Source organism: Chaetodon trifascialis, chromosome 13 (genome assembly GCF_039877785.1).
Source record: "Chaetodon trifascialis isolate fChaTrf1 chromosome 13, fChaTrf1.hap1, whole genome shotgun sequence".
Lineage (NCBI taxonomy): Eukaryota > Metazoa > Chordata > Actinopteri > Chaetodontiformes > Chaetodontidae > Chaetodon > Chaetodon trifascialis.
In genome coordinates, this window is record NC_092068.1 from 13,109,925 (window position 1) to 13,135,707 (window position 25,783).

A 25,783-nucleotide genomic window follows, 5' to 3' on the forward strand; every position below is an offset into this window, starting at 1 on the left:
TTGATGCTTTGAGTGTTCACATGGGGTAAAAAGTCTTACGGGAATATTTTCAAACCGCAGTCCAACATAGAGAGAAAAAAACGTTAATTTATTTCCATATAAAAAATAAAAAAAAACGCTGCAGGAGCCATTAAGCACAAGGGGTATTTTCAACCTGGGAGTTTTTATTATTGTAAACGTTAGACAAAAAAAGCAAGTTAATAGTTAATATATTAACATTAACAATATTAACTACAGGATAGGTTTGCTAACATAGTTAAGTTATGACATACAGCCCTTTTTTCTTTTAGATGAATTTAAAAGTTTTCACTGTGCACATGTACAGCCCTGACTATAGGATCAAAACTGTGTTCTTACAAGAGTTAATCAACATTTTTGTTATAAGATAAACACAAAAGTAATAGTGAATTAAAAAACAATGAAGGTATACAAAGATTTGTCCAGTCTAGGAGGATACTGCTGAGCTCTGAAAACATAAAACTGGTCCTCTCCGTCTCCAGTTTCTAAATGTGAAATAACACCATGTAAACCAGCTATTCACAGCTGCCCCTATATCCTCCATCACAGTGGGAGCACATGATCATACTATCTAATTCTAATTCTGAATCAGCTTTGTGTACAGCCAGTGTCTCTGGTTCAGCGGCCATTGTTTCAAAGGATGAAGCAAGGCCAACAATGCAGCTGGCCAAATGAAGTGCAGGCTCATGAATGAGGCTGTTGTTATGTTAACAACACCCTAATAGGCCATCGTACTCAAAGAGCTTGGAGAGAACTGAAAACCAAACAAGTTTTGATGAAACTGAACATTTACTGGAGGAGCATTAAGAGCTCAGTTTATTGCATGCCAACCAATCAAACTAATCATTGCTAAAACATGAGGGTGACAGCTGTTTTCTATTCTACCAACGAGTGAAATGCTTCCAGCAAAAATATAGAACTAAAAACTGGTGGACTGAAACCACTGATCAAAGACAGTGTTTAAGTTGAATTTAAAAGGCACACCATGGTCAGAAGCAACTACATACAATGACTTGAATACTGACTCTGACAGATCATCACATTGGAGAAATAACTCATTTACACGTATCCCTCTTTAATGACTTCCATACTCAATTTTTTGCACTGTCCACATTCTGTTCCTTCAATTCAGTCCTTGAAGGACTTAAACTAACACAATGTTGGAGAGATTTTAGTCAAATAAGTCATCCTGTATTACTCATTTAGCAGACACTATGTTTGCAAGAGTTTCCTTATACACTTATATACTCTAATATCCACCATCTCCATCTGTTACACTATGTTTCACTGTGAAGTACGTAGCTTTGATTAGTTAGATAGACAGACCAAGCTATCCAGAATTAGTAGAAAGCACACGTGAAATATATATTCCTATTTTACGGCTCAATACCATGACTAATAAGGATTAAAAACAGTGTTAAAATGGCTACTCTGTCAACTGCTCTTTAAATCTTTCATTTGGGTCTAATCCATACCACAGAACATCATGATCCACTGCGGCCCATGCCATTCGTTCTGTGGTAAATGTGGCTGCCCACTGTCCCGATGGACAAACTACAATAGAGCCTCCTGCACCGCGGACACGGTCTGCCATGTACTGCAGAGACAGCTGTGAAGAATCTGCTACTGATTTACCTGCAGAGGGAAGAGGAAATGTGGAAATACATGAAGACAGTCTTACACATTTCGGTAATCAATGTGCGGCCATGTTATTCCAGTAATTACAATCACAGCTTGTAATTACTTTAAACCAGTCTAGACTCGTGATACATTCACACTATTTTAATCTTATTCATTTATTTCACTGTTTTAATGTTATCCCGAAAACAGAAGTGGTGACCTCAAATTATATGAAGACCACATAAAGTCTGACATACGTGGCTCGACTTAATGCAGAGGGTTTCAAAGTGTGACCTCGTTACCTTGTTCAACATGTGAAAGAATGAGTCTGGCCAAAGTGACTTTGAGTATAGACTCTCCATGACCGGTACAAGACACTGCACCACTACAGTTGTCTGCGTATCCTCCAGCGCCTCGATTATATGAAAGGTGAAAAAAACAACAATATTAAATCAACTTTTTTTAAAAACTTGGGAGTTGGGAGTGTAATTAAAATGATAAATTTCCTCTTACAGTGTAACTTGTTCAGATAATGTAATTCTTGATGTGATAAAATCAGACTGGATGTTGATGATGATGATTTCATTTCATTTCATTTTAGTTGCCACTGATTAAGAAAGTACATGAAGTCATACCAACGATCGGAGAGTCTCCGACTCTGCCAACCATTTTATTTCTGATCCCTCCAGTTGATGTCGCACATGCAACATTTCCAGCGCAGTCCACAGCGACCGCCCCAACAGTATCATGGGCCCTAGAATGAGACAAACAGTGCATCCAGCATGAGCTTCATCACAGCTTTCAACTTGACCTGATGTCTTTTCCCCATCAAGTATCTGTGCTTAGAGCTCGTCAGACATAGGTCAAAAGCAAAAGAGGGAGTCATCACTTTAAATGTAACTTATAAGCATAACGGCTCAAACCCATGTTGTGATCCACTGTTAATGAAAGTAATGATCCCTGTTTGTTTTTGGTCAACTTTTAAAGAGCGGACTTTAATGATTAACATTCTGTTTAGCTTTTCTTCAAGCTTTTCTTCCGCTGCGGTGCAGACTTTTTTGAAAACATTTTTTATGTACTGGACATTCAGCACGTTCTCTGCCAAGCAGGCTCCAGAGCTTTATTTGATTTCCGCACAGTGTCACACCAGGTTATTCAGGCTGAAAATATGCTGTGTCGAGATTTATGGGCAAAGTTCAGTCCACACAAGAAGTGGTCAAAATGAAGTCCAACAGGCAGCTACTTACCACTGAGAGTTGAAATCTTCCATGACTCCAGCAACATAGTTCTTGTGCTTCTCCCATTCTTTCTTCTCATATTCAGTCACCAGTGTATCAGTGGGAACCGTGACCATGCCGATGCTCTCTGCAAACAGGTTTGCACCTTTGCTCGTCAACATGACGTGGGCAGTCTGAGAGTTTCCATGGCAGCAAACATGGAAGAAAAAGTTCATTTTCATTGATACCACTCCGTTCATCACACACAAAAGCTGTTTGCTGTTAGAAACATTTAGAAAAAGGATCCAAATTAGTGCCGCTCTAAACATCAGTGATCTCTTACTTGTTCTTTTAAAGAGAAACAAAGGCAAAGTAGTTCAGACCTTTTCCATCACTGCCCGGGCCAGTGACACGGGGTTGGCAATGTTCTTCACTGAAGACACTGCACCACTGGCAAGTGTCCTTCCATCCATGATAATGGCATCCAGCTCCACTTCTCCATCAGCATTGAGTGCTGCTCCATGCCCTACAATTAAATGTCGCAATCAGTGACTTAGCTTATACAATGACTCATACAAAAACATTGAGAATAAAAAAAAAAACTGAGAACAAAAATTGCAGGTGTTCTCAGAGCCGATGTGAAATGTTGAGTAGCAACGTAAACTGAAGGCCAAAATAAAATCTGAACAACAGACAGAGAGGGTGAGAGATCGGCAGGCTGGAGATGTTTCCTTCCTCCTTTGTGTGCAGAGGCTTTATGCTGCCTGCACCACCCTCATCCGTCCACAGGGTGGTGACAAGCAGCACAAAAGACGGAAAAGAACACAGTACCAATGACCGATTTCATCATTGCTGTCCAGTTTGTATGATGGAGTATGTTAATGCTTATGGTCAAGATCCTCAGTGAAAATTCTTCAGGTTTATATTAAGTTCACATTGTGTGTACAAAGATGTGACATTAATTTAAGCACAAGACGTTAGTTATTGTGAAGGTGTAAAACATGGATACACAGATGTAGTTTCACTGGTATCAAATGGCACATAAAAACTACTTAATCCACAGTTTGAATGGGAAATATGGATTATTTTTAGGGAGCAAATATAATGCAGGACAAACTAGTTTACTGACATAATCTAAACTGTACGTTGGATTTTGGTGCAGAATAAATCTGGGATTAATACCAGATTATGAAGGTGGGCCTCATAAACAGTCAGAAACCTGATCTCCTCTGACCACCATCACTGTGATTCTAGATGGAGTCGAGATGAATGTTGGCATCACCACCAGCAGATGGAGACAGTGCACTACTGACAAATCTGAATAAATACAAGGGCTCATCAATGACTGGCTCATATGCAGACATGTGGGAGTAATTTTAATTTTAGGTATGTAGTCTTTTAGGTTGTAAAACACATCTTTCCTATGGAAAACTGAAATCATTGCTCTCTTCAAAGCCTCCAGACTCCTTTAACAAAAACAGTAATTTTACCTCACAGAGCGTGGGAGTTGCTGGTGCTCTGCTGCATTGATCAGTTACTTTATTTCTGTTATAATGTGACTTCAGTAAAACCAAACTAATCATTTAAAACACCAAAGTCCCACAGTAACACAAAGAAACTAAGTGATCGAGGGAGCCGAAGAGCAGCAGCTCCCTCAATCTGCAAGGTAAAATTACTGATTTGTCAAGGGAGTCTGGTTTACAAATTGGTTGTGAAGAGGGCAACAGAATGGCTTCTGTTTCCCGTTGGAAAGGGCTGACTGACAGGACGGTACAGCTGTGAACACAATATAAATATAGCTTACACTTAAACTCATATGGCCTTTTTTTAGCATGTTTTCCTGCTGTCCCCGTCCACAGCAGTGCAATGCTTCTGCAGGTAAAACATTAGCTGTGGATAAGCACTTACTCCAAAAACCTGAATTATCCCTTTAATACATATTGGTACAATAATTCTGTGCAGTGTACCTGCATTAAACACAGCGTTATCTTCCATAGATCTCACAGCTGCCTCAACAGCATCCAGCGCACTTCCTCCTCTTTCCAGCACTGAAAACCCTTCACGTGCTGCAGCCTTCACTCCATCGACAGAGGCCTTGGCCAGTTTGTCCGGTATGGCCCACGCCCCGCCATGCACGACCACGACTGCTGACATCTTTCAGTTCCTGCAGGAAATGTACAAGAGTAGTTTATGGAGTTTCTGAGGAAATATTGGTTTACTAATATCTCATTCTTGTCTGCGCCTTAGACATTCAAGCTTTTCCCAGTGCCGCCATGTTTTTCATGGTGTCTTACCTGTTGTATGACTGTGTTCCTTACACATTAACACCATCATCATTTTCTAAATCCTTATTACTGTAAATAACCCATTATCTGATCATCATTAGGGACAAATATTACTGTGTTTTCTCCCCTTTCCACTTAATTTCCATCAAAGGCAATGTTGCCTCTTACCAAGCTTTTACTGTTTATAATTAAAAACAATGTTGACATATTGGCTCCTTTAGTTTGCCGTGTTGCTCTGGTGTGCACTGCTGACTCTGTATAACATACTTATTCAGGTATGTATTTATCTGCTTGAGTCAGAACTTCTTCTAACTGCAGCAGCTTTGACTCATCACGCTTTCCTTAAATCAACCGTGGAACTATAGCAAATCATTTTAGCTGGAACTGCTCCCAGTCCTCCGCCATTTAAACGTGTTTACTTGTGTTGCGTGATTTCTTTATTCGTATGATGATGATTTATTTTCTGCTTCATTCATGTTTTGAAGAGCTGATCTGACGCCAGGCTGAACTGCAGGTCACGTGTGAATCCCCTCCTCGGACAGACAGCAGGTTGTTGAACAGCCCAGCAGTCCTCAGCCATTCTCTTCTTCCAGCTGTTTATGTGCTGATAAAGAAACGTTTGGACTTTTCTTACCTTTCCTGACCCTCACTCCAGTCACGTGGTTTCCCGAATATTTCTCAAGCGTCTCGCTCCACTTCATTCAGACAATCTCCTACACGCAAACGTCTTGTCTAACATGAGATCAAGACGTGACTTCCGGTGAAGGCTTTCAAAATAAAATGCGTGTTGACCAACTTCATGAACGTTGCCCATTAAAAAATATATCTTAAAGGTAGTCTATACTATGCAGGAGTTGCCAGAAATAGTTTGTAAAAACAACATTCAAACTTGGCCCCTCCTCCCTGACTCAATGGCAAAATAAAATGTTAAAATCGCTGTTTAGAAAGTCCCGCCCTCACCTGTGGTGTTATTGGCTGGGGGCTTCACACCCTCTGCCCAAAGGTTGCAGCCCAGAAACATCCTGACCACAGCAACAAAAGATAAGAATACATCCAGAAGACAGTCACTGCACATACAGACACCTCCAACACTTGGGTACATAAAACATCTTGTTACTTTGAAGGAACTTCATGTTCTTAATTACGGTTGCATGTTTTGAAGAATGTGACTCCTAGCCTTGAGTCATAAATATTAGGTGTCCAGTCCTGATAACCACAGATACTCATGGCACCTCTTTTCCTTATTTATGATGCTTGTTACATCAGCTCCACGCCTGAAGACAGCACTCACACACACACACACACACACACACACACACACACACACACACACACACACGCACACGCACACACACACTGTGTTCTGTAACATATATCTGATTATTGTACGGGGTTGGTCAAACCAAACACCATAAATATGAACTTTTGTCTAACAACTGTACTCATTCTGGCTGAAATCCTGAGGGAACTCTGACACTCTGAGACCAGCACTACATTGCTTTGCATGTGATGATTGAGAGGCATTCTTTCAGTGTTTAGATGTTTCTTATTGTTTGTTTGTTTGTTTGTTTGTTTTTTAAAAACAGTTTCAACCATGCATAACCACACTGGATTCTATAAAAACAAAAAAAAGAAAGCTTTGTCAGGGCCTGAGGACAGTTTTAGGTGGATGTTTAGTCTATTTCACAGGCCAGCTCCCTTACTCTTCTATATTTCTCTGAAACACATCAGCTTTTCCAGAAAGTAGAAGTTTTGTTAATATGGCCTAGTTTTATTTTGAAAGCACTTGTTGTTTGGCTTGATGAAGGCAGAGCCAACAGGGTGCAAAAACAGGGCAGACTTTATCAACTGTCCAAGCAATCACAATAGAGACAGGATTTTAGCATTGCACACATACATATAGTCACTTTCAAGTTCCACGGAAATAAATGCGTAAACTTTCATAAAAAGGGACACAGATTTTAGGTGGACTGCTGGTGATTGTGTCTCAAAGCAAAAGAACGTTGATCTTGATTGATCTGTGTCTGGAGGAGCATCAGGCAGAAAATCTAACCTGAGTAATAAATGAAATGTTAACAGAAAAAACATGGTAATTACACCTGCTCAGCAGATTAAGAAAGGGGGTGAAGTCCATTCAAAGACAGTCAGCAACTGATCATTAATTGTCACCCTCACACCAAAAAGCAAAGCAAAGCAAATTAATGTCTACAGCATAAATTATAAATCAAAGTTCTTTACAGACATTCTAATGTAGAAAATGAGAAGAAGCATTTCAAAAGAAAATTTAAATTATTAAAGAAGGTCAGAGTTGGAGCACACCTCAGATCGTCTGGTAAATAAAGAAAAGAGTCAACCTGCACTTTCATATAAAACATTCAAACCTAAATTGAACACATGGAAAGCTTATCTGCGTCACAGGGATGCAGCAATGAAATGTGCAATGTTGCTTTTTGACCACTAGAGAGCTGTAAGAATTCATCAAACCCACTTTGAAACACTTGCAATAGTTTTGTTCCAGAAGTTAAAACAAGAGTCAGTCCCAATGATCTTTGTCCAACATGACATGCAGCAGTCTGATAAAAGTCTTCTTCTTTCAGCACTGACAAGCATCAATGATCAAACTAGTTCCCCCTTCCATATCTCCTTTTCTCTTTCCTTTAATGGCATGGTGAAAGAGCACATTGTCTTTCAGAGCGCCTGCTTTAGTCCAAATCTACAACCATACTATAGGATTAGAAGATTAAAACACATTAACAGTCACAGTCATCAGGCCACCATTAGTAGCCACTGTAACTGCAGCAGGATTATCAGCATCATTGTCATGAATCATTTCATTCAGTGAAATTAAATCAGTGAAGGTTCAGCAAGCATGAAATGCAAAGACAGTACTGGCTGACACGGGCCTGTAGTCACTTGTTTTAGGCTATCAAGCACAAAAATAAAGTTGTGTCTCACTGCAGACGGAGATTAATCGTTAATAATAAAAAAAAATGTGAGGACAAGCAAGCAGGAAGTTATGATGAAATATTGGCCCCTTCTAGGCCTGCGTGGCATTTCAGAAATGGCCTGAAGTGGCAGTTAGCAAGAGCTATGATATCAAATATGATTAATTATTGCTTTCTAAATATTCATGTGGAGTCATGAAGTTGGTTAATAAAACAGTTTATGAAACAATGCGACATGAGTACTCTGACCTCTGAAACCTACATACACGATCTGTTAGTAACTTCAAACTCATCTTTGATGCCAGGACACCATCCAGGTCAAAATAAAGAAATCGTTTTCAAATGTTATGTGCTCACAGTAACTACTAGATTTGAAATAAACAAAGCTCTGTGCACATCCACAACAAATGTTCACATTTTTAAAAATGTATCATTGGTACATTTTACTGTACAATGACAAGATTTCTGATTTTAACGATAAATCATTCGACCAAACAGACACACAGAAACATAAATAACACCAAAATTAACTCTTGTTCACTTCACACCGGCGTCTGGAGTCCCCCCACAGTCTTTACGATTCTGATCAGCGCAGTCAGAATCAGCTCTAAAGGTCAAGCAGAGCCCGAATTGGTCATTCATTCAGCCTCTTCTGCTCAAAACTCATCCGTAAGTAAGTCCGCAGACGACTTTAGGATTCAAGTCCTATCAAAGCATGGGGACAAGAGGAGCATCACATATGAGATGCAAACATTGATGACCCCACTGATCACTTCTGGATGCAATGAAGCAGTCACATGATATTTAAACTTATTTCATGTTTCATGTTCATTTCTATGAGACAGGAGGTGAAAATCTTACATTATTATGATGTTGCTTTCTGTAGTCTTTACTTTAAAACTGTGCAAGATTTGTAGAAATGTAGTATAAATAACTGGTAATTAAAGACAGAAAGTACTTTATGTTGTTTATTCTCTTGTACACTTTCATTTAGAATACATGTCATGATAATAAGAACTTCAGAAATGTTATGAACGTAATGTCCACATGTGCAGCACCACCCAGACAAACCTGTTCAGCACCTTGGACAGAGACACAGGCGCCAGGAGTGAGTTTTTGCCCCTCAGGCCACGCCACACATTTTTTAAGATACTCCAGAGACTTTTGGAAACCCTGATAGAAAACTCTCAGGCCACCGTAGATTATAGTTTGGCTCGTCTGGATGGAGAAACTAATTGGATAAGAAATGTTTTTCTCGGAGATAAGGCACTATCTCTCACTATATGACCTTGCTGATTTAGCTATAATTAAACTTTATCATATCAAAGTCAGTTATAATTCAAACTCCACTGATAGCCTTTCAAAAATCCCCCCCACAGAAAATGAAGTATGTCTTTATCATATGCTCTTATAGGGACTTAGAGTGTGCCTGGCACCGACTGCAGCCACACAGCAGTCATGGTGTTATTGAGCTTTTCAGAATTTCTCACTTCCTGTCCATAGGGAACCATGCTGAATAAAACTCCCAATAAACCAAGTGAATCCACAGTTTCCGAGTGAGATTATTGCAGCCCTGACCAAAAGCAACCTTAACTTTTTTTTTTTTTTTTTTTTTAATGCATTCCCTCCGAGCACATCGGCCAATTAGTATGCGCTCAGCGGGGACTGTCTTTGTTTTCCAGCAGCGCCAGTCCCAGAATATGGCCAATAATGTTGCTGAGGGGCGGGGAGCAGCGCGGTCTGCAGACCCAGCCAGCCTGAGAGTCTGGCGGAGCGCCGAGGAGAGGCAGCGGGCAGCGGTGGCGGAGATGGGCTCACACCTCTGAACTCAGCCTCCAGTCGAGCATCTCGGAGACCTGGGACGACTAGTTGGGGTTTTTTGTTTGTTTGTTTGTTTTTCCTTTTTTTCTTTTTTGAGGGTTTTTTATTTTTTATTTTATTTTTGCCTGTGGTGCTTTTAGACTGGAAGTCTGAGGCTGAGAGCAGGCAGGAGCGGGAAGGGTTTCATTCCGATGCTCAGCACTCCTGTCGTCTCACCTGCACGGCCGGTGAAGAGGTCCGCTGTCACAAGAATGCATCCTGATAAGCACTTACCTGAACTGGTGGCCGAGAAAAACAGCTTGGACCCGTCCTTTGTCCATGCGGTGCGTTTGCTTGCAGAAGGTAAGTCTGGTATTTTTAAGTCTACTCTACTCCGAGCTTTGCGCACTTGTCTGTCACTTTCATCCACCGTGCTCCCTGCATCTGAAAACACCATTGCATTGCATTCAGTGGAAGTACAGTGACCTCATGTGAGCTTGTTTGAACACTGCCCTTGGCTCTTAAGGCTTGCTTGGTGGCACTGACTGTGTTTGATGGAGAAAGCTGCTCTTTGGCTCCAGTGCAGAACTTTTCTGGCATTTTCCACCACACAGTGAAGAAATGCAGGGAGCACAGAAAGTAAAGTGCATGTGAATTCAGAGCCATTGCCTCTTATTCTGACCCACTGCCCTCCAAGGTCAATTAACAGGCACACAGCACATGAAAAACACGAACCTAGAATCTATACAGAGCAGTTTTGCAGGATGAAATTGGTGAAAGGACTAATTGCCTTAACTGTATAATTGACTGGATGTAAACTGTGCTGATAATCCTGGGTGAACAGTGTACTAAAGCTGCTGTTGTCAGAGAGGACTTTCTTTTCTGCAAACTTGAATCCATCTTGAGTTTGTGTGATTAAAAATGAAGCACACTGAGCAAATCGCATCATCAGTCTGATATTTTAAAGTACCTGAGCAAGGTGTACCTGAGCACAGGCTAAAATATAAATACAAGTATTAACTTTGAAATGAGTCAGAGATTCTACTATGCTTAATACACTTTTTAGCTGGATGTAAATTAACATGAGAATATCACCTTCAAGTATCAGTACTTACAATAACTGATAACTGTCATCAAAGTCACTGGAGGGACTTAATGCTACTGAGACAGATGTTCTACTGTCTCTCCTCTCGCTTAATGCTACAGTATGTCTAACAGGGCAGTACAATCAGGCTCAGTCTGCAGCATATAAAGTACTTCTTCATACTGCAGGTAGCCTTGGTCTAATTCACAAGCTGAGAATGTGCCACTTTTGATGGGAAACTTATCTCAGCAAAGCAAACACAAGACCTCGGCTCAGCTCATCCAGTCCACAGATGTAAGTTTTACATGTCCTCCTTTGCAAATCCAGTCTCTCATACCGCAGTCTGAACTGCACCTGCAAGGTGGAAGTGTAATCCTAAAAATAGCACTAATAGCCGTTTGAGCGATGTGCTATTGTGGTGAATGAATATACTTTCATTCTAGTTTCTTAGACCTAGAGGTGCTCAGCCCACGTGAGCTCACAGGACACGACTTACATTCCATACAAAAGCAAGAGAAAACACACAGGAAAGCAAGCAAAACACTTGGTACTGTATTCTTCTGTGAAAACATATTATATCAGGTATAAAAGGACCAAATTAAACATGAGTGTATCCATATGCTGACTTCAATAAAATCTCAGTTAAGTGAAACTTAATGCAAACATTTGCAGTAATATGTATTAATCAGCCATTTTCAAATTAGTCATCATAAGTCAACATTATTCCTGTATATATATCTAGATAGATAGATAGATAGATAGATAGATAGATAGATAGATAGATAGATAGATAGATAGATAGATAGATAGATAGATAGATAGTAAACCTTCTCAGTGATAATCCTGATTATGATCATAACATTGCCACTTTGAAGGCAACATCTGACCCCACTAAGTCATTCAGTACGTCTTACTTTGTGCCCACATACAAAATCATAGCCCCGCTTGAACACTCATTCTCTGACCATTTCTGACATGTTTTTTAAAAGAGGTAAAGTCAAGCTGTGTGTTAGATTAAGATGCTTGGATTGGAGAGGGTGGTTGTGCTCTGGTGCTTCTGCCCCTTGAGCTCTCCTGTTGAAATGTGTTGATGAGACACCCTGACAGTCCCGCTCTTGTCGCTAACTGTGATGCAGATGGGATCATCTGTCACCCAGTACTCTTTGCCAAATTTACTCAAGGCTGACTCACATAGCCAGGATACTCAACAGAAAATCTTGTCTTCATCATGTCTGCCCCAGTGAACAGCAATTAGCATTTTAACATGGTGTTATGGATTTGTTCACTTAAAGACTTTGTGTGTGTGTGTTTAGGTCATTTATTTAAAGCAGTTTTTGTACATTAATAACAAACACTCTTGCTCCATACTTGAGTTCCCCATAATATACAATACACCGCAGTCTACAATCCAGTATAATACCACACAAATACATTTCAATAGATGACAATACATGGCCTTGAATAGCATGTCTTTCCCTGCAAAGAACCCAGTTTGCAAGGTCATCACAGAGAACTGTATGCATTGTAAACAACGGTGGACAATCAGTGTAATAAACTGTCAGTGCAGACAGTCTCGCAGTATCTTCTGTGGAGATGTTAAAGACAGTCAGCTGTGGGCAGCCTGTGAAATAATCTTCATAATTTCAAGCACTTTCACACAGTTGCTATCTTTCTTGCCAGTCAAAGCTCATGGATAGTGCAGAATCATGCATATCAGCGGACAGCAGGATAAACTGCATTTACAGATTTATAGATTCACAGCCATTTATCACTCAAAAGAAAAAGCATGTAATCCTGCATTTTTCACCTCATGCACAATAAACAGCAGAACATGGATTTACCATGGTCTCAGTTAACAGCACCTTATTTATTAACAGAATTAATTATGTGTTTAAATGATGTTGCCTCTAAAGTGATTTGTCTTTGAGCAGATTTAAGCTGTTTGGGACAAAGCTCTAGCAGGGGGTGGGTGGGCATAATTCTCTTTCAGAGCACAACATGAGTTTCTTTTTTTTCCTTTGATAGTGAAAATAATAATAAAAAGCCAAAATCATTTGAATATTATGCAATAAATACAACTTCTATTAAACTTTATGTGAGTTGTCAAACGGTCATCCCACTTTCTGCCAAAAACTGCTCCCTGTTGGACACAAAGCCATCTTATTTCAGGGTAGGATGAGCCTAATGGTCACTCAGATTGACTAGTAAAAGTCAGTTCCTTCATGTGCAGCATTTTCATTTGCCTTTGACTAAAGAACAGCTTAATTATTTTAAAAGAGGGTTGGACTTGGAGTCATGAAAAGGAAGCCTTCAGTGGATCCCTGTGGGTTTCTTTGCCAGACTCGCCTACATGCCACGCAGCCCATGGACACCAATGGGATTCCTAATAAAAGAAAAGCATACAGAGAGGCAGAAGTGACACATTTGATGGATAAAGAGAGGAACATTGGTTGTTGAGAAAAACAAAGGAGAGTGTGCAATATGTTTCCATTTTTAGGGTAAAGGGGACATTTCTCCACTTTTTTTTGCAGTCAAAGATCTAGTTTATACTGTCACTAAGCATTTTGACAGGGTATATGTTGCTGTGCTGCTCGGCACTGTGACAACACACGCAGTTCTGCATGAGATTTGAATGATGTAGGCTTCTCTGAATAAAAGATGAGAAAAGAAATGGAGGAGGGTTAACACCATGATGTCAAGTTAAACATAAGAGAGCAAGAACGTGAGGAAATCCAATCCATCTCTTAAGTTTACTGCAGTGTTTTCACCTCCAGAATGTCCTGATTTTAATGTGCACTGTGTGAGATATTTGGATCCCAGTGTAAAGTGCCTGAGCAGTCTTCTTTATGATCTAAAACACCCCAATGTCTTTCAGTTCAAAACATCCATTAATCCATATCGTATGTGAGTTTTGCACCATTTACATTTATCTGTTCTTCTGTCTGAGCACCCAAGTTTTCACTTGAGCACCGACCTGCACTTTTGTTCTCATGTTTGCACGCAGGAGGAAATATTTTAAGAGGGAGATAATTAGAGTGTTGGTCAGTTTCTGCTTGCTCACATTATGTATGTAAGAGTAAATTTAGTGTAGGCTGATGAAAAAGGTCAATCAAAAGACACACAATCTGAGCAATGACCCTTAAACTTTAATTAAAATTAATCAGACGATACATGAACCTGTGCAGTGCACTGCAACAGTTACAGCCCTGGTCTTAGTCAGCCGATAATGAAGGGCAGTAATTAGAAATTGAGATGGCAAGCTTCAATGAGTGACTGCTCAGGAGATGGAAATCTTACCCTATACTCTGAATACATGACTTTAAATGCAAGAAGAGTTGCAGCTTTTTGCTTCATGCTAAATCCAAGTAATATACAATATTGCAGGAGCCTATGCAGCAAACATAACATTCAAGTTGCCTGCTTAGTTAGAAAATATAACGTCTATTAAAAAGATGTCTGACATTCCTACAATTGATTTGGGTGATTCTTCGCCACAGAATGGAGTTCTCTCTCTCTCTCTCTCCAAGAATTGATTTTCATTTAATCTATCTCTCCCCGTTGTTAATAAATTGTTGTTCACATTTTCGGTGTATCCATTATGGCTCAGTATGCAGCAGTGACCCGGCTCACAGTGACAGATAAACATCACCCCGTGTGGCATGACCTATCAAAAGGACACAAAAATTACATTTCAGGAAAAGTGAGACATTAGATTTTCAGCATTTAGCCGACACTCTTATCAAGAGTGACTCACAATGAGTGCACGGGTCGAATAAGATTGAATTCCAAGGTCGTGAACATTTCAGGCAACAGAAATGAGTAGATGAGCAGCAGCACTCGGACAATAGATGTTAGGTATCAGATACTGTGCCACTTGAGTGTTCACATATCACAGGAAAGTTAAGAAATACGGAAAAGGAGATAGAAAGGTGATTTAGTTTAAGTCAAAACAAGCAAAGATCAGGTGGAAATAGTAGAGTAACAGCAGCAGCAGGTGTTTATGATGCTCACATACAAGTCTTCTGCTATACTGTGGTCACACTGTAATGTGTTTTCTAAATCACTCTCAGTTCACCTGTAAGAGACAGATTTGAAGTGTCTGCCAGCTATTGGAGCAAGGTAGTGCATATCTGCTCCTTCAGACCATCACAGCTCCACACAGTGTGTCAGTGTGGATGACAAATATAAACAACACAACCACCAATTCATCATCTTTTAAAACCACGACATGCTGATAGAGGCTAGTGTGCTGTTTCAGCCAACACACTGGCGATGGCGCACAGGTGCTACAGGGCGCAGGGTGGCAAGTGATACGCAGAGATATATGTACCTAACCGAAAGAACAAATGAATGAGTGAACCAATCAATCGTTGCCGATTTATCTCATTCACCCTGTCACCCTGATGAACAATCAGCCAGTCATGCAGTGTCACTAACCCTCTGACACCAAAACATCCCCTGACTGGCCCTTTGTCATCCAATGAGGAACAGTTTTTAACATGGTAATTTTGCACTTCTTAACTTCCATTTTTTGTCTTTTCATTCGTCTTTTGTCTTTGTTGAGCTCTGTGTCCTTTTTTCCTATGCAAGTATTTTGAGTGCAGTCTCTAAACTGGTGTCACATTCCTTGTAAGTGCACACATAAGTTGCCAGTAAGGCTCTTTCTAATGCCCATTGCCTCCTTATCAAACCCCTGCCTCCACCCTGCCCATCAGACCATGTTGTCGACCAGAGCTGAGGTGGGAAAATGTTTTCCACCCTGTCTGGCTTGTAAGTAGCTGAAATAAATAGATGATTATTGAAACGGCATCATGATTAAAATGTGTATAATTTGCTTGAACAGTAATTACTTTTTCACTTCACCTTCCGTTGCACATTCAGTGGAGAATTTCAGGACGGCATTCTGATTAGATGGAAGATTTAATACTTTTATCACCGTGTCAACAGCTCAATGCAATTTGCCTCAGTGCCGCTCAGTTAAAAACACATAAACAGCATGTGGCCAAACAGTGGCACGTATTTCCAACCCCCATGCATTTACATTCATCAGTGCAGAGTGAAGAGGCCAAAGCTAATTGCACGTCTCATAGTCCATTCCATACCAGGTCCACTGCTTAGCGGAGTGCTATTACTCCCTCTTTCTGTGTACGATGTGAGCAAGCAATCACTTATTGGGGAGTAATTAGTTTGATTCATTTTTGCTGGCATTGTCAAGTCACTATTGTAGATACATCAGTCAACAGGTAAAAGAAATCAGTGAATAATTTAGCTGTCTACAGGCTAATTGCTGCACTCAACAAGGCCTTTGTATTTTGGTCTCTGCAATCAAGCATATGAAGTAATAATCAGTTAATTAGGTATTAACTGGTTCACTACATTTTGGATTTAGGATAAACCAAATATGTAGTGACTCTCTAAACTCACAGTATCGACTGTTTTCACTGAGTTTTCAAGATGTTGTTGAAAGCTTAAAGCCAACAAGTTGATGCTAAATGCTGTTTTAAACACCAAAGACAGCCCAAACCAGCGTGAAGCCAAACTACAACTACCAGCGTCTAAACCTGGTTCTGAGCCCCAATATGGTTTTTCTAGCAAAATACTAGCTTTGGCTGCACGGTGGCGCAGCAGGTAGTGCGTGTGCCTCACAGCAAGAAGGTCGCAGGTTCGATTCCCAGGTCGGGCCTTTCTGTGTGAAGTTTGCATGTTCTTTCCGTGCATGCGTGGGTTCTCTCCGGGTACTCCGGCTTCCTCCCACAGACCAAAAACATGCTCATTAGGTTGATTGGTGACTCTAAATTGCCCCTAGGTGTGAGTGTGAATGGTGTGTGTATGTGCCCTGCGACCGACTGGCGACCGGTCCAGGGTGTACCCCGCCTCTCGCCCGTTGACAGCCGAGATAGGCTCCGGCCCCCCCGCAACCCCGAAAGGGATAGGTGGCATAGAAAATGGATGGAATACTAGCTTTGTTTTTTTTACTGCTGGTCCATCACTTTGCAAGTTATTCAAGGTTTGCCGTCTTTCAGCCAGCTTTGCAAAATAAAACGTGAGCAGAGTAAAAAAACAAAGGGGTGGGGGTGTGTGTGGGGGGGGTGCTTATGTGTGCATTATTTGTCTACACAGAGCACATGTGAGACAGCAGGACAGCCTGAGTTTGCTCTGTTGGGTGTGATGAGGTTCATCTTTATGCTCTGTTTTCTCTCATCAGATCCCCGTGTGGCTTGACAGTGCAGCGGTGTGGGGATTAATCCCACCTATGTTTGAAGAAAAGAATTTTGATTGGATTTATTCAAGTGAACTGTTTTATCACTGTGTGACTGTGTTTCAGTGTGTGAGTTTTCACTGGATCCACGTTTCTCTGTTGACCTATCGCAAAAACAACATCAACGCCCCCAGCAGTGTAGTAAGAGACAATTTGATCTCACCAACATCATCTTAGAGTTGAAAGCACACACATTTTACAAACGGCTCCTATTCAGCAGCAGAACAAACCGCATGCTTTAGTAGCATGGACTGTAAGGCAAACAACTGAAATCCAATAAAGCTACGATGTGAGGATAAACAGCCGAGCAGTAAACATATTATCTCTAAAAAATGATGCAGCTCCTGTTCCCCTTTCTCCTTATTGAACTGCATACATTCTACTTTACACAGATAGTGCCTCAAACATTTCTGTTTGTCATACTTTCTTTTTAGTAAAATATAGCAGAGCTTCTGGTGACTTTTAGATCGCTGGAATTCAAGTCTGTGCAAGTTGCAAAAGATTTCACACAGTCCATCACAATAAGTGTGTTCATGGCATATATCTCAATGGCCAAATTATTTTTTTGCTTAGCAGGGAAATCCAGAGGTGCAGCTGTTTGGAGAGCAACCAACTGCTAAAAACAGTATTTAAAAGAAATCTGTGTTAATAGTGATTCAAAAAGACACCAAATGTGATTGAAACTAGCATTATTTTATTATTTTACCTTAATTATGAATACAGTTTGGATATATATATATATATATATATATATATATATATATATATATATATATATATATATATATATATATATATATATATATATATATATATATATATATATACATACATATGTTTTAATGGTGTTAAGGATAAATAAACTTGAAACTGCTCCACAGTCAGTGTTGATGCTCTGCGTTGCTGCATACTGACCAGAGCAGATGTATTTAACCTTAAGCCACGGCGGGCTGACTGAGCACATTTTCTCTTTTTCAGTAAAACCTTGTCTCCTAACTCGCACGCTTGCACACATTTATCTGGTAGCTGCCCAGTTAAACCATTTTTTTTCATTCTTGGCCGCTGAGCAGCTCCGCTGAAGCAGTTTGGGCAGCGCAACAGAGGGGATCAAGAGCACCAGAATAGTCGCTGAGAGTGTTTTACTCATTCAGTCCCCCCAGTGAGATTTTTTCATCCTGTGTGAGGACTGAAACCAGTGACCTTCAAAGCACATTCTCGCTTCTCTGATCTTTAGGCTCCCGTCGCTCTCTGCCACATATTTGACAACGACGATACTTGTGTGAACGTCGCTTCAGATTTATATATTGTAAGCTCATTTTCCTCTTCTTCTTCTCCCCTTCCCTGTCTTTCATCCCCTCTTCTCTTTCTAACACACAATCTTCTTCTGAGTTCACTGGTAGGCTGCAGACCTGAATATAGTAGGTGTTTCCCATTATGCACTGTTCCAGAGTATAATCATCTTCATGGGCTATAAAAACAGCATTACTTCATTCAAATGATATGAACACTGTGCCCATTTAAAAGTGAAACACATAACAGTGAAAACATAACCCAAAACAAATGAAGAGGTCCAGAACTAATCTTTGAGGCCATCAAGAAATGATGGCTTGATGAAAGTGGGACTTTACAATGAGCACAAAAAAGCCCTTTTACATCCAAATGAGCTTTATTTGATGATCTATCTGGTACAAATACACGTGGGAATGAACTCTCAAATGATGAAAATGAAGAGTCTGCAGCAACAAGTTCAAACAGCAAAATGTTGGGCCATGCCGACAGAACGACACACACAAGCTCTTGTGATGATCAGCAGGACATCATTAGTCCATGTCTTCTAAAACTGTTACAAATCACAGTTGAAAAATAGTTCATGACCAAACACTGCTGAAGTGATGGTTTGCTAAGATTCAGGTACAAAAAATGACTTGGTTAGCTAACTTGATAATGTTTAGCAGGTAGTGTTTATCACGTTGTCTATCGAGTTAGCATGCCGACATTTTAGCTGAGCTTCATGTGGACAAAGTGCCATTTTTAGCTGATAATGATAAAGGAAAGGTCAATTGATCATCAGTGTCTTGCAGTGCATCCTCTGGGGACTGTGAATGTAACATTTCATGGAAATGCATCATGTAGTTGTTGAGATATTTGTGTCTGGACCAACTGACTGACTCTGACATCCTCAGACTCCACCAGCAGCAAGGCTAAAAATACATCCTCCTCCCTATGTGCTGCGTATATACCGTATTTATATTTTGAGCCCGTCATTATACGGGACCCTGTATACAGCATGTAAAGCAGAGCTGTTTCAAAATCTGCATGTTTTTGTGCACCAGCGGTTGTGTTTGATTCATCTCCTCAGGCAAGCTACATAAATACTATTTTTAAAAGGCACATTTTGGAAGCGCCTGCTATCCTGGGACACCTGTCTTGTGTGAAAGTGTCACGTACGGAGGTGTGAATCAGCCGAGTTGATGGGAATGAAAGGTTGGAGGGATCTTTAAATCTGGGTACCTGTGATTTCAGTGAGAGGGCACAGTCTGTACCCTGTGGCAAGCGATGGTAGTTTGAGTGAGCAGAGCCAGAGTTCACTGGGTTGACCTGATATCATCCTCTACAGCCTCATTATGGGACATGATTGTTTTGAATAAAAAGCAGCAAACAAAGTCTTTCCTCAGTAAAAATCTCTGTTAGTTAAGGCTCTTCCATCTGTTGCTGCTACATACTTTATAACCTAAAAGGCATTTTTTAAAAATGTTCATTCATTGGCACGCTCCCATTTTGTTGATATCTAGCATTTAGGCATGTTTACAGCCTCGGTGAAAGAGGGAAACTGCAAAAAAGTAGAAACAGCACGTTCCAATTTAAATGATCTTCCTCGGACAATCAGACACAATCAGAGAGATTGTGTCGCGCTGGAAGAAATTGATGCATTTCAAACTGTCGGAGTTTGGGCTTTGTGATTTCACAGACAATAGCGATATCAAACAAATGACCTTAATTCATGGTGTAAAACTGAAACCACTGCCCATAAGAAACTGTAATGAGGAATATTGGAGCTGCCTGGAACAGAGGTATCATTAAGCTGAAGTTATGGATGTCCAGAAGGTCACATCAAGGAAAAGCCTCAGAAGGACCCTTCATTGGGAACATAAACCAGAACACTTTTCCTGCAAGGCAATGCAATTTCCACACAAACTGATTACTAGTCAAATTCAGCCACTTATTAGGATTTATTTCTGTCCTTCCTGAGTGAACATTTGTAAAAAGAGAGACGCATTAATGCAAAGCCAGTGCCAGAGCTGTGTGTACCCTCACAGCTGTGTCCACTGACTGTTGACAGCTCAGATAAGGGTGGAGTGCTCCAGTCTAATGACCTCTCAAGTTTCAGTAAAGCAGCTCAGGAGGGGTCAGTGACTCGTTCTCGGCCTTGTTGGGGAACATCTTTTATTGTCCAGCAAGTGTGCAGCAGACTGATAGTTGTAGCTCCACTGAGTGTTAATTAGCGGCAGAGGAGTCTCCCCCACTAGGTGAACAACAGCTTCATTTCTGCAGGACTTACTGTGTTGTGAATGTTTCAGGTTAAGTGCTCTAAAATGTATTAATCAAGAAATATCAGTGTTCGGGGTGCACAGGCTCTCTGCCCTTCCTGTCAAGCTCATCCAGACTGTTAATATCCACCTCTCATCTCTCCTCTTACTGCAAAAAGGCCGGGGACACACATGAGGACTATTGAGCAAGTTTGCACAAGATTTGTCCATATTGCAAACTGTAAGGAGGAATACTGCAGTTTGATTGAAACCAACGATTTGCAAATATGAGCTTAATGTGAGAGATCACAGATCAAATCTTAAGCACCCCAATTGACTTTTACCCGATAATATCAAACATTTTACATGTTTAATCCGCCATCTGCGTTAATCCTGTGCTATGTGGGACTCAGAGACTGCTGACAGCCCACTAGAGCTCACTTTGCAGTGGAGTGAGGCACAGCGAGCCGACTGTGACTGTTTGCCTCTGTTGTTATTTTGATTGGAATTACTGGATCATGAGATTACAGGGCCCGTTGTAAAAGGACATATCAGGAGTCAGTGGGATCATCTCACATCATTAAGTGTGCAATGTGAGCACATTTACAGCCGAGACGCAAAATAATCAGCAAAATATTCACCGTGCGACGCGGTGCATACTTAAATTTCCCCTAATGCGTCCCCAGCCGAACATGACACCATTTGGTTGTCATGCTGCAGCTGGCTCCAAAGCAGACTTCAAGATGTTGATTGATGCTTTTTCATTTGTGTAACAAACTAATTATCGTCTTATCTGTTTTGTGTTTTTCTGCAGAGATTGAAAAGTATGAAGGGGATGAACTGAGAAAAGATGGTGACATGAAGAAATACCTAGATATCATCAGCAATAAAAATATCAAGCTCTCTGAAAGAGTTCTCATCCCAGTCCAACAGTACCCAAAGGTAAGAGACGCAGCAACAACCTAAAACCACATGCTGCACTGTCCTGTATTGTATTTTCTGTGGAAAGAAACTGACCAGTATTGGAAATTGACATTATTTTCAAATAACCAGAAAAGTGAAAGTGCAAGGCAGGATGGAAGAGGAGCATTTGAAAAACACAGCTCGTGAGCGTGTTGTATTGTTTCATTAATTTTAGTTGTCAGCTGGTGGATGGGGCCTCGTATTCTGTGCACTCCAGCTTCACCTGCACCACCCCCTGCACAAAAACTTTTTGGCACTGAAAACACCACTGAGCACCAAACAGGCTAATGGAAAGTCATCAGCCGGTGTCTGTTTATTTTGATGAAGTCATCAAAAAAGAAAAGTTTTAGCGCACTAAAGCACTCAAGGGTATAGTGAAGAACAATGACCATAAATCACAGCATGACACAGTGCGCGTTATTCTGAGTTATGCAATGTCAGTACTGACAAAGTTTGAAATGTAGCCTAATGAGGCTGCTCCATCAAGCAGCTAAGCAACAACACACAGCTGCTTGTGGAGAAGCAAAAGGCTTTGCTGCCACTGTAATCAAGGAAACCTGCTCCACTGACTTTGCATTCACACATTCACGCAACAGACAGCTAAGAATAATGGCCTCAGTGTAGCAACACAGATTGCAACAGAACATATTTCCATATAGTTTATAGATTATTTGTGCGGCTCTGCAAGTACAGCATGTACTGCATGTTTTGTAACTGTCGGTAGACAAACAGATCAATGTCAGTGTCAGATCACTAATATGAACATCAATCAGTGAGGAAGTAGTTCTCCTTCATAGAAATACTGAGTTTTCTTCTGTGCTTTTATTCCTTCAAATACAATATATGTGTGTCCAGCTGACGTGTTGAGACCATCATTTGTTATGTTCACGTGTTTCAAGACATTTATCAAGATGACTGCTGATAAAATTAGCTAATAATTAGTAACATTAGATATTGTTTTTTAAAATCAGATCCTTTAAAATCTTAGCTGAAAGTAGATGGTATTTGTTTTGAGATATATAATAAAGCTGATTTGTAGTTACTAATGATTAACTGATGCTCGCTGCCTCCCTATTGCTTTTCATTACATGATAGTCTAATGAAGATTGCGTTCATGGTGTGGTCATAGAGGATACTTGGCATCCATGAGTAGCTGAAATGAAGTTCCCATAAAGTAAAACTACAATTCCAGTGTTGTCACCATGACTTTATGTGTTTTTATGTTGTGCTCATTTTCCCTCCTTCAGTGCTTTTGCTGATGCACCTCCTTTTGGCGGGGGTGTGTGTGTGTGTGGGTGTGTGCAAACTTCCATCCACCCAATCTGGTCGTAGGCTTTGGTGTGACTGCGCCATCGCCTCCCATCATATAAACCTTGCAGGTCTCCCATCATCCCATCTAGTGACACCTTTCTGTCTCCCAGTACTTGTTTCACATACTGGTACTGGTCTCTTGCCGTCCAGTGCTCAGTAAAGGAGTTCTAGAGAAGAGATCCTGAACAAATCACAGCATCCAACTTCAGGATTTGTCCTGTTATGTTCCCTTTAGCGTTAGACCTTGCCCCAGCATCCCGTCTCATCGGCCTTCATATGTTTTAAATTGTGCTCACTGATTTTGTCGGTCTCATTAGAGAAAGACTAGAGACGAGCGGACGGCAGAGGAACGTTTAACTGCGCCTCAGGAGCACAGGCGGTGTACTTCAGTCCAGTGAGCCCCTCAGGACACTCCATAGAAATCAATTTGCTGTCTCCTCCTCAGGATCAGTGTTGAGAAAGTAATTAAGCTGTGTTCAGGAACTCCTCACTCTATTACATTGATTTCAGATCTATAAAAAATGTCAATTGAGCCAGTTTCTTGGGAGCAGAAGATTCACAGTGACTCAGGGATATCTTTCTGTCCTTGTGTTTCTGCCTCATTAAGTGCATTTTCTGGCCACCATTTTTCATTCGAAAGTACTTCCAAATTGTGAATGTTGAGTTTTCCCTGAACCCGCAGCACACACGCTGCATGTAAAATTAGGAATAAACATTTTTGGTAATGGCTCTATCGGAATGAATGGTTCACACTCCTAGAGGGTTTGGATAGACGTGAAGTAGTGGACACCCACAGAGCATGCACTGTGGGCACCAGTTCAGCAACGTGAGGCTCAATTAAATGGCAATATCTTCTCTCACACATAAGCAAGCAAGCTGATTCTAAGGAAACACCCATTTTCCTCCTGGAAACAAATGAGGAGTAAAGTGAGAAGATTGCAGATAGAGTACTCGGCTTCTCTCCTACTGCTGGTTCATTGCATTCATCTGGTGTCTCAGGTTTGAGTCTGCTTCTCATTCAATGACCAAAACCATCAAAACCATTGCGCCCCCCCCCCCCCCCCCCTCAAAAAAAAAGAAAGAAAAAAGAAAAAGATGAGAACCACTGAGATGTTTTCAAATATGTCGTGTGAAAGAGTATGATCATAAACAAAAGCTTGTCAGGTACAATGAGCAGGCTAATAGTGCCAGCTCTGCACAGTAAGCAAAGCAGTGCAGTCCAGGGGGACGGAGCAGTTGTCCAACAACAGCTTCTGAGACCTACTTGCATAGTCAGCAACAAACAAGACTGCAGTGTCACTATCTTAAACATCTTGGTAACACTGCACTTTCAGTTAATTGTAATTAGCCACATGAAGCAACTCTTTGATCAAGCGCACAGGAGGATGAGAAAAACAGTGGAGCAGAGCTTTGAAAGATGAGTAAGATGCAGCACACAGCAAATAACTTATGAGGCTGAATACAGATTTTTCACACTTAGCTGACACAGTTTGACACAGAAAGGACACGACGAAGGTAGAAGTTTTCAGACAAAAAGTAGGGGTTTAAGCAATATTATAGTCAGTCAGAATTTCTGATATTGTTTAAGAACCCATGTTAATGTATTTATAACACCTGCAAAACACCTTTTTAACAGCTGCATGTCAGATTAGAGAACAATGATTCATTTTCTTTAACGCTCCTGTAAAGAACTACATTTGTTTGGGGGCTTGATCGGGCGTAAACATTAATATTGGAGGTACTGTTATGAAAAATGTCAGCACATTGTGGCTACACAGATACAAATTCTTGCCCGTTTTCCCTGATCAATATATTTGACTTTTCACTCTGACAACATCTGGCCCCGCAGAGAGCCACAAACTAATTGATTATAGTTTACATCACACTGGAAGCGCACTTTCTCACTTCTCCTACCCAATAATGTCCAGCCTTACTTTCTGTCACTGGTGGCAGAGCAAAGTATAAAACGTCATAAATCTGTCCCTTCACGTTTCAGCGGTCTAACAGTGCTCATTCGTGCTTACAGCTGCCATCTTGCTGCAACGTAATTAAATGCAAAGTAATTAAATTATTACTTGGGAGAATTCTTCTGCATGGTTTGGGATTTGACGATGTGACACGTGGAAGATTAATGTCCTCTAACAGTGAAACAGAGAGTGCTGATGAAATCATTCTTTATGGCACGCTGGCAGACGTATAGGCTGTTTTCACTGCAGCCATCTTTGATATGTCACCGCGGGAGAAGCGTTCGCATTAACAACGGCTGCATTTCATTACAGGACTCTGGTCTCGTGCATGCTGGTCAGTGGCCTGGCTTACTGACACACCTTAATGTAAGCTCTCATTAATGTTATTCTTTCCACCTGTGCTTCTCCTGCTATGACAAGTCAAAATGTCCTCTGAGAAAACGGCCTGTTCAGTCCTGTTTTGTAACACCGTGTAGTTTCTTTAGGTTGCATTGTAGTGATGGTGATATCAACAAAACAAGCTTCAGGCCCAGAAATATCTCAACAAAATAAATGACTATGTCAAGATTTGAGTCAAAGACAGTAAGAAACTACTGTAGGATCACAAAAACAAAACCAGGTGGTTAAAATAGAACTATAATTTGGCTTATAAGTCTTTGCCAACACAACACGTTACAGGAATATTTAATTTAATTTCACTGTTCGTTTAGGGACAATGCTTACATTAATTCCACCAAATACAGCTAAAAACTAATTTTCATCTATGGTGTCTGGGAAGAGGCAGCCA

The 25,783-nt window shown here is 40.7% G+C and overlaps 2 protein-coding genes across 5 annotated transcripts in view; one reads left to right on the top strand and one right to left on the bottom strand.

Annotated features, from left to right (window-relative positions):
- Positions 1-150: 150 nt before the first annotated feature.
- On the bottom strand, positions 151-10,227 carry LOC139341423 (isoaspartyl peptidase/L-asparaginase). 2 transcript variants are annotated; one of them, XM_070977960.1, is made up of 7 exons: positions 10,180-10,227; positions 4,823-5,019; positions 3,239-3,381; positions 2,886-3,049; positions 2,274-2,392; positions 1,941-2,051; positions 151-1,653 (listed from the first exon to the last, which is right to left on the bottom strand). In XM_070977960.1, the coding sequence occupies exons 2-7, from the start codon at positions 5,007-5,009 to the stop codon at positions 1,445-1,447; spliced, it is 933 nt and encodes a 310-aa protein (XP_070834061.1). In that variant the 5' UTR covers positions 5,010-5,019; positions 10,180-10,227; the 3' UTR covers positions 151-1,444. The 2 variants fall into 2 exon arrangements, with proteins under 2 accessions (XP_070834061.1, XP_070834060.1); XM_070977959.1 differs by lacking the exon at positions 10,180-10,227 and adding an exon at positions 5,775-5,924.
- khdrbs2 (KH domain containing, RNA binding, signal transduction associated 2) overlaps positions 9,818-25,783 on the top strand; it is a 64,608-nt gene continuing 48,642 nt past the window's right edge. For all 3 annotated transcript variants that reach the window (XR_011603002.1, XR_011603003.1, XM_070977958.1), the window contains exons 1-2: positions 9,818-10,248; positions 21,570-21,697. Coding sequence is in view for 1 of the 3 variants with exons in the window: in XM_070977958.1 (XP_070834059.1) it covers positions 10,098-10,248; positions 21,570-21,697 (279 nt within the window). In the remaining 2 variants the exon portion in view is untranslated. The remainder of the gene's footprint in view (positions 10,249-21,569; positions 21,698-25,783) is intronic.

Excerpts from the sequence above, each read along its gene's own strand:
- LOC139341423 (XM_070977960.1), bottom strand. The coding sequence starts at position 5,009 with ATGTCAGCAGTCGTGGTCGTGCATGGCGGGGCGTGGGCCATACCGGAC. Across the intron at positions 3,382-4,822 it reads TAACGCTGTGTTTAATGCAG|GGCATGGAGCAGCACTCAAT; the intron begins GTACACTGCACA and ends ATTTAATTGTAG. Across the intron at positions 2,052-2,273 it reads CGGAGACTCTCCGATCGTTG|GCGCTGGAGGATACGCAGAC; the intron begins GTATGACTTCAT and ends CATATAATCGAG.